At 39.2% G+C, this 13,122-nt stretch overlaps 2 protein-coding genes across 4 annotated transcripts; one reads left to right on the top strand and one right to left on the bottom strand.

Annotated features, from left to right (window-relative positions):
* On the top strand, positions 1-9,102 carry c1galt1a (core 1 synthase, glycoprotein-N-acetylgalactosamine 3-beta-galactosyltransferase, 1a). 3 transcript variants are annotated; one of them, XM_034696715.1, is made up of 4 exons: positions 1-241; positions 1,012-1,266; positions 3,491-4,155; positions 7,814-9,102. In XM_034696715.1, exons 2-4 carry the CDS (start codon positions 1,056-1,058, stop codon positions 8,156-8,158), a joined length of 1,221 nt encoding a protein of 406 aa, XP_034552606.1. In that variant the 5' UTR covers positions 1-241; positions 1,012-1,055; the 3' UTR covers positions 8,159-9,102. The 3 variants fall into 3 exon arrangements, with proteins under 3 accessions (XP_034552606.1, XP_034552608.1, XP_034552607.1); XM_034696717.1 differs by lacking the exon at positions 1-241 and adding an exon at positions 527-786; XM_034696716.1 differs by lacking the exon at positions 1-241 and adding an exon at positions 527-817.
* Positions 8,663-11,271, bottom strand: tac3a (tachykinin precursor 3a). Its single transcript, XM_034696718.1, has 7 exons — positions 10,959-11,271; positions 10,477-10,595; positions 10,290-10,389; positions 10,044-10,073; positions 9,890-9,943; positions 9,687-9,753; positions 8,663-9,376 (listed from the first exon to the last, which is right to left on the bottom strand). Exons 2-7 carry the CDS (start codon positions 10,579-10,581, stop codon positions 9,358-9,360), a joined length of 375 nt encoding a protein of 124 aa, XP_034552609.1. The 5' UTR covers positions 10,582-10,595; positions 10,959-11,271; the 3' UTR covers positions 8,663-9,357.
* Positions 11,272-13,122: the final 1,851 nt, after the last annotated feature.

Below are 13,122 nucleotides of genomic sequence, written 5' to 3'. Positions count from 1 at the left end.
AGCTCAGCCAGTCATGCTGGAGAATGCAAATCTCGCTCAGTAGCTTTCCTGTTACTAATCGTCTACAGTAGTGCGAGGTGCTGCAATAAAAAAAACGATATATCGGATGAATGTAACCGTCACGTGACGTTTTGACAGACAAGTGAAGCAGATGTGTGCTTATTAAAGAGTCAGGAAACATTTCGCTCGTTCAGGAGTAGAAAGCATCTCGTGCTTTTAAATGACAGACCCTACAGCAAAGGTAAATAGCAAACGCACACTCACGCACAGACACAAACATTTAAAAATATCTATACAGCTGTGAAGATAAAATACCAGTGCATGTTCCGCTCCGTCAGAATCACATGGCCTTGTTTCGTTGTCAGAAATCCAAGTCATGTGTTTATTGTAACCGGATTTGACGCCTCGATTAGGGTGGATTGTCTTGTGATTATTGTTTGTCGTTAGAAATATGAAGGAAACATCATAAATGAGGGGTGCAAACAACTCTTGTCGTGCAATCTTTGTCAGTCATCCTGAACTCACCCTTCGGGTGGGGAAAGACTGACATGGACACACTCTTTGGCAGTGACAGACTGACACTGTGTCAAGTTTGAAGTCCATGTCTACAGAGGGTGGCTCCCAAAAGTCACCATGCAAGTGACATTTCTGTGTTCTAGGCTATTACAGCTGATTTGAAGGTTTAATTGCATGTTTGAAACTAGTTCAACAAAGGGAGGCATGTGTCAAGACAAATCCCGGACAGACAGAGTGATTAGTGTGAGGATTCTCTGAAAAGTACATCTTGTAAGATCTGACGGAAACACTCATTACCCTGGTACATTTTTATGTATTTGTTATGTACACAGTAAAAACAAAGTTTATTGTTCTTTGTGACACAATGATTCACAGAAAACACATGTCTTTGAAACATTGTCAGGGCTACCTCTCTTGTTACCAGCAGCTCAAATGACCTCCTATACCATAGTGTTAGGTTTATCAGCTAATCAGATTGATTGTGTTTCCTTGTAGACATGCTGTAACCAGGACTTCACAGAGCTGGAGACGGTGTCACCATGAAAGGCTCCAGCTCCAGATGGGCCCTCTCCCTGGGTTTCCTGGTGGGGGCCTGCAGTGTCTACTTCTTCCCGCGCCAGATGTGGTTTGAGAGGAGCTACCCCCTGCTGTCAGAGGCTCAGGAAAAAGCCAGCGCAGTGGGGGCGACACCTCACAGCTGGAGGAAGGAAGGAGGTGCTCTCATCAACCTGCTCCACCCTCACCATGCAGGTGCTTTACATTCTTTCACTCACAACTTCTAATGAGACAGTCCCAGTGTGTATGGGGAGAGAAGTAGGGCAGAAATAGAGCAATTGTAATTATGTCTTCACACTATGTTTTCATGCTATTTTTCTTGGTTCAAATACCCATACTTCCACAATACTTCATATGCCTAACCAGGTGGGAACGAGTTCTAGCCTAAACAGACTTCTTGCCCTGGCTCTGCCATCCCTGTCCCCCTTCTAACCTCTTTCTACAGACTTTTCTCCTTTTTTCTTTTCTCTTTTCTTGTATGGTTATGATGGGCAGTGAGAGCTGGCATGGAGAGAGGTTGTTCTGAGACACAGAAGCTCACTTTTTTTGCCTCCCCAAGGTTTCGTGCGCCTAACTTGACAAAACAGCGGTGGAGGGAGGTGCCCACTGCCTAGCCTGTTAATGCGTTGGGTCTCGTTGCCCATCTAGCTCCCCAGTTGGGGTATGGGGGCAATCTTGGGCCATGTGTTAGAGTAGGCAGTATCAGCATGTCAATACCTGGAGTTCCAATAATCCTCATCCTGGGTCGATAGTAGGTGGCAATACTTTTTGTTAGTTGCCACACAGGACCATGTAGTACGACATGTAGCTCATCAGTATGGCCAAAGTATTGAGATGAGAGATCTGTTGGAGGGGGGGGGGGGGTCTTTCTTCATGCACAACCTTTATACTCATGGTATCTTGTATAGTCTGACTCTGGCCATGTTTATGCATACTGCATGTTTATTTTATGAAGGAAGGTACAAAACGTAGACATCTTTAAAATCAGTTTATATGGTTATAAAATAGTTCAACATCATCATTGTATGAAAATGATACACTGTCCTCATATGATCAATAATAATAATAATAATAATAATAATAATAATAGTAATAGCAATAATAATAATAATACATTTATTTTATACCATCGTTATAAAATGAAAAATTGAAAATTGCATTCCATAAAACAGCAATACAACAACCATTCAAAAAATGAAATGAAAATAAAGTTATGGATTATGTCTGAAATGGATAAGTACAAATAATCTCATCAGCAGTCATGTATGAAACAAGTGTCAGGTAAAAAAATTATATAAGGTCAGGATAGAAGAAAGTAAAAATGGTTTACATAAATGCACGTTTCTAAAATTGTGTCTTCATTGTGTTTTTAAGAGATTTAAAAGATGAAAATTATATGACTACATTTTTTTCCTCTGGCAGGCTGTTCCCCAGTGTAGGTGCTCTTATCAGAAGGCACAGTCACCTTTTGTCTTAGACCTGCACTTGGGAGTCCACTAAAAGGTTTGGTCAGAGGATCTGAAGCTGCGATGCGGCTCATAAAAACTTAAAAGATCGGAAGCATAGCCAAGGGCCAGACCCTTTAGTGCCTTAAAATCTATTATGAAATTTACAGGAAGCAAGTGCAGGTGTGCTAAGACAGGGGTGATATGACCTCTATGGTGAGTGCCAGTTAAAATTCTTACTGCTGGATTCTGGGCAACCTGGAGATGTTTGATGGAGTTTGGGCTGAGGCAGGTAAATAGAGAAATACAGTCATCTAGATGGGGTGTGATAAAAGCATGAATCCCCATATCCAGATCTGCTTAACCTTCAATTGCCTTAACTTTTGTAATATTTCGTAGTTGATAAAAGCAAGCCTGAAGCGCTGCCCACCAAAGATTAGGTTGCTGTCAAAAGTCACACCCAAATCTAATGCTACTGACACCAAATAAGTTGAGAAATCGCCATGGTCATGTAAAATGTTGTTTAATTTCATGTGCTGCCCCAAAACAAACATCTTGGTCTTTCTGTGATTTAACTAAAGAAAGTTATTTGGCATCCAACTTTTGATGGAGTCAAGACAGTTTCTGAGAGAATCTTGGCAGTTTGGATGGTTATGTGTTATTAATGGGTATAACTGAATATCCTCAGCTTAGCTATGGAAAGGAAAATTGTGTTGATGGATCATGGCACCAAGTGGGAGCATGTACAGGGACAAAATGAGGGGACCAAGAACTGAGCCCTGGGGTACCCTATAGCTGATGTCTGCTCTGGATGAAAATGAGGGCCTATATTTACAAGACAAAAGTCCTATTGTATAAAAAGGACTTAAGCAAACTTAATGCCAGACTAGATATACCCCCTTAGAAAGGAGTGAAGATAAAAAACACAGAATATGGAGTTAAATTATGTTGTGTTTTTGGTGGTATCCCTCTAGATGAAGACAGCAGGGTCGCAGATGTGCTGTATCAGAAGGTGCGTGTCCTCTGTTGGGTGATGACAGGGCCACATACCCTCGAGAGTAGGGCCCGGCATGTCAAGGCCACCTGGAGTCGTCACTGCAATGTGGTGATATTCATGAGCTCTGTGGAGGACCCCGACTTCCCCACAGTGGGCCTAGGCACCAAGGAGGGCCGGGACCAGCTCTACTGGAAGACCATCAAGGCCTTCCATTATATCTATGAGCACCATGCAGATGAAGCAGATTGGTTCCTAAAAGCAGACGATGACACCTACGTTGTGATGGATAATCTGCGCTGGATTCTGTCTAACCACACCCCTGAGGAGCCCATCTACTTCGGCAAACGCTTTAAGCCTTACACGAAACAAGGCTACATGAGTGGAGGGGCGGGCTATGTGCTGAGCAAAGAGGCCCTGAAAAGATTCGTGGAGGGTTTTCGGACCAAAATTTGCACCCACACCACCCCTGTGGAGGACCTGGCACTGGGGCAGTGTTTGGAGAAGATGAATGTCCTGGCAGGGGATTCAAGGGATACTCTGCATCGAGAAACTTTTCACCCATTTGTGCCGGAGCACCATCTAACTGGCAAGTTCTCCAAGACCTTCTGGTACTGGAGCTATTGTTACTACCCTATTGTTGAGGTAAGTCCTTTCTCTTCTGTTTTACTCGTGAGCTTATTGGCATCAGTTATACAATTGTAAAAGGAAGAAAATATACTGCATAATGTAGTTCCTCTTTAGGATGTTGTGATTGCAACAATTCCTGCAAAATCAACCAATCCCTGCACTTTTTCTGCCACCTTGCAATTCTGGCCAATTGATGTTACTTTTATGCAAATCTGGCAAATCTTCCTATTCAATAATTCAAATACTCAAAGTCGTTTTATATGCCCATGTAGAAAACCACTTCCTTCCATCAATATCTATTAAACAATCAGAAGCTGTGTTCCATACTCCCCTCTAACCAGAGGCCCTTACAGAACTGTGAGTCTGTGTCATTGGCTGTATATTAATATTGATGGTGCGCCTGCATCTTGTCCCATTGTAATAGAGTGGCTTAATACTGCTTTGATGAGTGCTGATAAATTCAGAATCAGAATCAGAAATACTTTATTTATCCGGGGGGGAAATTCAGTAAAATTGTCCTGATGACACATTTTTCGGAACTAAGAAATGTGCAGAAGGGATCTGTCTAGTGGAACAGGAATGGAGTCACACCCATTCCTCCAACCAAGCACATATCTAACTTCACAATAAAATGACAAAGATCCCTCAGGTCAGCAAAATCTACAGCAGAACAGGTCCATGTGTCGGTTTGAAGCAGTCACTCACAGTTATGGGGAAGTCAAGTAACTTTTGTGTTAGGGTTTGTTCCGTTTTTCTCACCTCATCCCTGCTGATCCGGTGAAGAACTTAGCAGAAGCCGTATTGATCAACACAGCTGTCACATTGTCACATGCTGTCACAGTAGTCATTAAAGCCTAAAATAACTAATTAAACTAATACGAACTAACTGCAATCACAGAAAGTTTGAGAAAAATGAATGTGACAAGTATTTTCTAGTTGACCCATGTTCCATCTGTTTAAATGGAGGAGGCTGCTTTAAATGATCAATACTGTAGCCAGTTGCCAGGGAGAGCTCTAAAAGGTTTGGCTTCATTTTGAAGGAGCTGTTGTGCCATTTCTGTTTAAACAGACTTTTGACTGTGCTGATCTGAAGTGATTGTAAGTATGATAGTAATCCCCCGTCAGTGGTTTTCAGTGGCCCAGCCCCTGAAATAAAAAGCGGACCGCATGGATTTGAAAAAGAATGTGTAGATTGTAGAACATTTTAATGAGCATGCACATGAATAAATGTGGATTTCATGGCATTGCAACAGAAAGTCAAAAGTCCTGGAGAGGAATGATCACTGTTCATAGTATGTTAAAAAAAAAAAAGGGCAGTTGACCGGTGCTTAAGACTCATGCCATATCATATTACCGCAACATTTTTAAATTGATTTGTTTTATTTCTCCTTTCTTCATAGTCATTTTTACATCCACACTCAGAGCTGAAGTAAATTGCCAAAAACAGCCTCAAAATGGCATGATCTGTACAAGTGCAAGGTGGTAAAGAGATAGCTGTTTCATAAGACAGACCTTCTTTAGAGTGGATTAACCTAAATAGGAAGGGCTAAGTCAGTTGGGTGGACGTGCTTTATGGGGATTAATCTTTTGGTTTGAATCCTTTAATATGATTAGTGTACATCAGCAGGGACCTATTTTCTAACTGAAAGTGAATTAGTGTGCATCATACTGTAATTTTTCTTTTGTTGATATGAACAAAATGTGTGTGCTATCATAAATGACTCATCACAGGGATAATAACAAAATAAATGAAAGGTGATTATCTGCCACTTAAACATTCCGAACCTGACCCCTGCATAGAATGAGTGAATTCAAAAAAGGAAGGAGTTCATTTTAAAGTAGATGATCGCAGCAGAGACAATGTCCTGCCAACAAAGGGAAAATTGGTCAATTTGTCGCTGATGATGCAACTAATTCATTGTACTTTGCAATTAAAATGAGACAGGTCTATTGCTGATCCTGTAACGCCCCAACTGCCGAGATGCTTTGTTCTCTACGGTTTCAAAGAGGAGCATCAAAACAAATTAACTCTTAATAAAAAAGTAATTCTATTTTCTATCTCACTATAAAATGGAAATGTGTGGTTTCAGAACTGTCAGCATATGATGATTAATAAGTACCTAAAGGAGCAGGCAGGTGATATTGTAATTTTTTCTTGTTGGGAACAAAAATAAAAAAAAAAACAAATGGAGCTGGCTTGCTCAAAATAAGATAATATAGTTTACATTTCTTTCTTCTCTATGTAGGCACACTTTAAAAGGTGATAGTTCTGTGTTATAGACCTCTTTTTTCAAACACTTCTTGTGACAAATATAATAAACCATATCATTGCACTGACCAGAGGTGTGTCCAGACTTTTGGGACCAGCGTGGCCCAACTGGTGGCATGTAGTCTAAGTGCACAAACAAACTATATATTCCTATGTCGATGTTTTGGCTTCAAAAAGTAACAAAAGAAGCAACAGTTAAATAATCTAAGCTTAGTTCCTAAGGACTCAAAAAGATTTATGTCAAAGTCACAGTTTAATGTGCTAAAATAGTGCGCTAAACATTACTGAGATGCTGCCAATAAACATATTTTTGCATGGGAGATGGTATGTTATTTTTGATTCATGCAGTCCTCTCTCATAAAGCTGTTTTATGAAATAGATCTGCAAAACATTTTCTTTATATACAAAATTAAAGAAAATGCATGACGTTCTAATGCAAAGAAAGCTACTAGCGGCCTGTTTCAACACAGCACATAAAGTTGATTTGAACACAAGTCTTGCTTCTGAAAAGACAATTAGCAAATCAAGTTGAGGATTTTAATGTTTCCCAGAGTGGCAAGTCAGATTTTAAAGCGGGGGCATGCTACTCCTGGTATTGGCACAGAGGTAAAAGCTTTTATCAAGATGGAACAAAAGAATATCTCCAAGTGGGGTATCAATAAAGTATACCTTATCTTATCTTGTCTTATCTTACATTGTCCAGCTGTCCAACATGCTACATAGCACAGCACTATTATTCTGCAGCTAAGAAAAGTCACTTTAAATGCAATCTCTACTTTTGTCTGAGTAACAATTTTAAAAAAATCTACTGCCTAACTGATTTTAGAAAATGACTCTGCTATTTGAAAAAAGAAAGCTACTTATTATTTATAAACTTATTGCAGATGTATATATGCAGGCTCGGGGCAGGCTGCCACAAACAAGAGTGAACAGACACAAAATAATTCTGGTTTGGTTTCTTGAGGTTGATTTGTAGGAAAACATCAGCCTCATTCTTTGTAAAGATTAATAAGTAGTTCATATAATGGAGACTACATTTGTTCATGAACCTGTTTTCATATAGATGTTCCTATATTGTCTTTTTTTCCTTGGTGTTGTATTACTTATTGATCTCTATAAAATGGAGACATTTGTACCTTATGATTGGAGATGAACTAACAACCATTTAGACGGCTTGTTCTTAGGATAAGTATTAAACAAGGTTAATCTTTTTACTGTAAACTCTATAAAAGTTCCAGATTGCAGTGTTGTGCTTAATGGACACTGAAAAAGTTGCTTTATTTCAAATACTTTGAATGTGTTTTAAAGTGACGATGTTGTAGGCATTTCATCTTCTAACTTATCTTGTATGTGTGTACTGATCTGTACTTGTGTTTCTGTTGTGTGCTTGCTATTCTTCCTCAGGGTCCACAGTGCTGCTCTGACCTGGCGGTGTCTTTCCATTATGTAGAACCGGACCTGATGTACACACTGGAGTACTTCACCTACCACCTCAGAGCATACGGCTACAGGGCGCGCTACCAGTCCAATTCACGGCACTATGAGAACCTACGCCTACTCTCACAGACAGCCGTGACAACACAACGTAAAGCTACTCTGGAGGTGATGGATAAGAGGAACCACACAACTTCAGCCTTATCTTTTAGAGAAAACCAAACCAAAGCAGAGACAAAGTCAGAGACAGCGGGAAAAGACAATTTAAAATCTCTGCTGTTTGGAGGGAACAGGACTGCAGTCACACACGGATGATTGTGTGTTTCAGCAGGGGCTGAATGTGCATGATTGTCCCAGAGAGGTGGTTTTTACTCTGCACTGTTTTCTCCTGTCATGGCTTCACTGATCACAGCATACATGAGCCAGTATAAGACTGTGAGTGCTCATACTGGGAGAAGTTTAAAATTGAGCAGTACTCTCTGACAAACTCAAGAAAACCTTGAACTTGGTTTAGACATAATCAGTATTTAGATTTATAACTCTATATCTGCATCTGTCAAAAATGTAATAGGTGCAAAGGCACTGAAATGTTTGTTTTGCAAGTTTTACAAATTCTAGATCTGAGCGAATGCTGTAACAGCAGACGTGTGAAAGATTTTTTTTTAATTCATAATTTTTTTTAGCATTGTTGTTTGTTTTTAAAGGAAATCAGTGACATATCTATGTATAATTTTTTTGATCAACAGAAAAGTCACAATGACTTATGTCATTATGGACAGCAGATGACTGTCACACTTCAAATTAAGAATCTTTGCCTCTTTGATTTTTAAAGGTTTTAATCTGTAACAAGTGTGACCTTTCTTAAGCCTTGTTTTTGTTAATTTTCTTTGAATGCTCTCAGTCAGTATTGACATTACATTATTAGCCAACAGAGATTTGAGTTTGTTTTAGTTCAAAAGGAGCAGCAGCTGTTGCAGAAAAGTGTTTTCTTTTTACTTTAGATGATATGAGAATCTCTGTTTTTGAAACTCCTTGTGCTTCTGCTAAAGATCATTGTAGCTTTTGATGAACACAGCATTATACAAAGCTCAAATGAATCCCTCTTGTCAAGTCACTTTATGAATCCCAGCAGTGAACACTGTAGCAGGTGTGCTTGAACATTTATCTGTCTGCACTGAAGCTGAGCTTGAAGAATAAACATAAATAGCTGCAGGAAAACGGCAAGACATTTTACATGAATAAATTATGTATAAAAATTATGTTTATTTTCAACTTTGAAGAAAATGAATAACATGATAAAGAAAAAGCAGGTGTGTTATCACCTCTAATCATTTTTGTCTTCAGATAAAACAAGTACAATCTGAGTAGATTATGAGAATGCCTTCATGTAGAAGCAGGTTTACAGTGTGAATCATGTCTTTACGTTGTTTTCATCAGATATTTACTTCATTGAGTGAATTCTTTGTGATCCTGTGTCTTGTTGTAAGATGAGAAGGCTGCTTCAGCATGAACGTCTACAGTCCCTGGAGAAACCTGCAACAAAACACATCATGAAATTACTTTACTATTTACACAACAAACATAAATTTTAGTTATGCAAAATCCATAATTCAAGACCAAGTAGATATCAACCTTTAACAGGTGACATAAATCAAGGAAATACCTTTTAAAAAATACAGTTTCAGTGTTACTTTTAGGACAAGTAAACTGAAAAAAATTCCAGAGCTACTCCTGTCTAATGGGTTTGTCTAATACAAGCTAGGTTAAGAGGAAGATTTATTTTCTATCAATTTTGGAGAGGGTGTGAGGTTCCATCTTCAAGTGAAAACCATGAGGCACTCACCTCAGCCTGCACTTGTTGAGAAAGATGCCTCTCCTTTCTGGATACTCTCTCCTCCATGGACCATTATCTGTGAGAGCAGAGATTAAATATAGTGTCACAGTGTATGGTATATAGTGCTCTCAAATTTTTAGTGACAACTAGTTCTGGGTCCCCAGCAAGGCCATTGAAGACATTTAAGATTTTATTTTCAATTGCACTCTCACCAGGCTCTGAGTTTCTCCTTCCCATTAGACCAACAAAGATGTCGTGCATTTCCCCTGATAACAAAAATGAGAAACATAAAATTGAGTTTGTTTCAAGGGATGCACTGAACCTAAACCAAAAATGACAGGGAGTTCATATTAAAAAAAGTCTTACTTTTTTGTGGTGGTGGTATATCACTTTCGTCTGAGGAAAATAAAACGAAACAAACGAATTTGAGATAGTGAAGATGAATACATTTCAAAATCTAAGAAAGGAGGATAATTTACAGGCCAACCTCTATTTGCACTTTTAAGTCTATTTGATCGATTATCTTTGACATATATACTGATTATATAATTGCTATAAACGTAATTAAGTGACAGGTAAACTATGCCTTCCTCATGAAAAAAAAAGACTCACCGACATTTCTTCTTCCCATCAGACCCACAAAGCTGTCATAATCCAAATCGCTGTACCTCTTCAGAATAGTCCGCTTGAGGTTGCCCAAACCTGTAGTTTGCTGCAATCATAAGAGAGAGAAGAAACAGCTGCAGTTTAAAAGTTTGTTTCAAAAACAGTAAGGTTGTTACGCGCAAAGGACACGTACATCTGAGGCTGATCTGCGCATTCCGGGCTCCTCTTCGCATCTGGACAGGCTGTATCGAAGTTTCATGATGAGGAACAGAGACACCAGCAGAAAACATCTCCTCATTTTTTCAGCAAGATCTGTGTGAAAACACAATAAGTTCTTTTAAATCATATCGTTTCCTTACAGGGACAAACATCACAAGGAGCAAACGACACTTGTTGCTCAAACTCGCTGCGTAATTTGTGCGTAAAAGCGCGCGGGTTGAAAAAGATAGTGTATGAGACAGATTTTGTATTAAGTAAATGCTTTTCCTAATGTTCCTGTTTTAACAAGATAATATGGAAAGATACATTCTTAGGCAGTTCGCTGATGTTTCCTCCGAACACGTCCAGGCAAACCAGAAACCAATGTTTTCATGACAAGGAAAGACAACTGTTGGACATGGAATTAATATGCAAACATTTAGCTTAATTAAACATGTGAAAGTGTGTTTTCTTTACCTTGTTTCCTTTGAGCAGATAACTTAGTGAACGAGTCAGCTCCGTGCGCCTTGGTGAGTAAAGCTGGGACGGATAGATCCTGCAGTGAGGTCCGCTCAGAATAAATGAGGCGTCCAAGCTCTGGTGTAATAAATAATAGCTGGAAACCTGCGTAACGCCAATCAGAAACTGAGGCGTAGGTGGGGTCTCAGGTCTTATATCACGCTCTGTAGAATGCTACGTAGCCAACTCATTTGATGGTCATGATGCTGCCGGGAGCGTGTACCATCTCATCACTCTTACCATCAAATACGCACACACACGCATCATCATCACGTAAAAAGTACATGTAACGTCACGAGGTCATAGGTTCGTGGATCGAAGCCCATCTTTGAACATTTTTGGGAATGTTCTTCAACTGCACTTAATGCAGCTGGATTTTTCTGGAGAAATAAAAACACCACTTTTTAACTTCAGCTGAACACAGACTCTGGGTTTAAAACTCAGCTTATGTTTCAAGTACACTATATGATTGATCCAATATTTTACCACCCTGCTTACATGCTCCTCTGGGTTTCTTGCCTCTCCGAACATGATGAGAGTCAACATACTAATCGTTTTAGGAAGTCATTATGTGGATTGCAGCTGCCTCTGCCTGTCACAGAAGATACATGAGCCATACAGCGGTGTATTTGTAATTGACTGCCCATTAAACCCACCCATACAGATAATGTGCAAAGAAAACAGATTTGTCAAGTTTAATCTTGACAGGTTTTGACTATTTCATTGATTAACAGTTACATTTTCTAACATTCAGTATGAAATTAAATATTTGAAAAGGTATTTTTTTCTTAATTGATTGAGAGCATGGGTGTGTCTCTATCAACAGTATACAAATGTAAGCTTCAATATTTGCTAAGAGCACAAATTTAGCTATGGCCCATGACTGCTATCAGTTCAGCTACTGTACACAGTGGACCTGTCACAGGTGAGATTAATGTTGAAGTCAATTATTCGGCCCGTGTTGTAACCAAGTAGCAACCTATATTTCTGAAGTCATGAAGCTGCTTGCAAAAGCCAAGGAATCCTTATTAGGCCCTTTGTTGCAATGGCTGTTTTCACAGCAAAATTAAATGTGTACAGCCTGGATTAAAACCATATATACTTTATGAAACATGGACGTACTCTCGGTGATGTTACACACTAGTTTCTGAAGTGGAGTTTTAAATTAGCTAAGTAGACCCAAGCCGTTTTTTGAACCAGGCTGTAAACATATTTATTTCTGCTGCAAAGATCATCTTTTTTAAATTGGTGTGTACGTGGTTTCCGGTGTTTCTGCAGCCAGACTCAAGCGGATCCTCAATGAATTGCATAACACTTCTGCATGGGCTTAATATTTTGAGACTGGAGGTTGCCGCTTGGTGCTTGCCTGTCAGTCAAGTCAGCTGTGTCCCTAATTATGTAAAACTTGTAACCTTAATATTTTAAAAAGTAATGCGTTAAAAAAAAAGAAAAGAAAGAAAAACCAGGCTGTAGAGGTGTTTATTTTTGCTGCACAGATGGGCTTTATGGATTGGGTGTGTATGCGGCTAAATGTGTGATTTGGTATGTAGCTCATTTATCTATTCAGACACACTTTGCAGGTTGTACATTATTTTCATGGCTATCTGTTTTGAATCTACCAAGGCCAAGAGCTACTCATACATTTGCATAATTAGGGGTGCAGCTGATTTGATGGACAGGTAGCTGCATTGTATCCAGGAGGCTAAAAGCCTGCCTCCATTCCACCTCTTTGCTTGAAGGTAGGTTGATCAAAAGTTAGGCTGAGTCAGCACATCCAGGATGACATCATTCGGCTTCAAAATGTCTCTTCAGAAACCAATCAACATGTTCTTTCTGAGTATTCAAAAATGAAGCACAGAAGATTTATATGTTGTCGTTCTGTTGTGTTGATTTTAAAAGTTAAAACAAATTATACACAGGAATATGACGTCTATATGAGAGTTAAATGTTAGAAGTTAAGTAGATATGATTGGTGGAGACAGAAATGGTACCTAAATGATATTCATTCATATCCATGTTTGCACACTTACTTTATGCCACCCCTGCATAAGTCAATACAAAAAATCTGGCACAGACAGACAAACTGATTGAAATCCAGACACATTGCTTTGACACACACTTT

Source organism: Notolabrus celidotus, chromosome 11 (genome assembly GCF_009762535.1).
Source record: "Notolabrus celidotus isolate fNotCel1 chromosome 11, fNotCel1.pri, whole genome shotgun sequence".
Taxonomy (NCBI): Eukaryota; Metazoa; Chordata; class Actinopteri; order Labriformes; family Labridae; genus Notolabrus; species Notolabrus celidotus.
The sequence above is the reverse complement of the archived record's forward strand: the minus strand, read 5'-3'. Positions and strand labels throughout refer to the sequence as shown.

Excerpts from the sequence above, each read along its gene's own strand:
- c1galt1a (XM_034696715.1), top strand. The coding sequence starts at position 1,056 with ATGAAAGGCTCCAGCTCCAGATGGGCCCTCTCCCTGGGTTTCCTGGTG. Across the intron at positions 1,267-3,490 it reads GCTCCACCCTCACCATGCAG|ATGAAGACAGCAGGGTCGCA; the intron begins GTGCTTTACATT and ends GTATCCCTCTAG. Across the intron at positions 4,156-7,813 it reads GTTACTACCCTATTGTTGAG|GGTCCACAGTGCTGCTCTGA; the intron begins GTAAGTCCTTTC and ends ATTCTTCCTCAG.
- tac3a (XM_034696718.1), bottom strand. The coding sequence starts at position 10,581 with ATGAGGAGATGTTTTCTGCTGGTGTCTCTGTTCCTCATCATGAAACTT. Across the intron at positions 10,074-10,289 it reads GATGGGAAGAAGAAATGTCG|ACGAAAGTGATATACCACCA; the intron begins GTGAGTCTTTTT and ends TATTTTCCTCAG. Across the intron at positions 9,944-10,043 it reads TATACCACCACCACAAAAAA|GGGAAATGCACGACATCTTT; the intron begins GTAAGACTTTTT and ends TTTTGTTATCAG.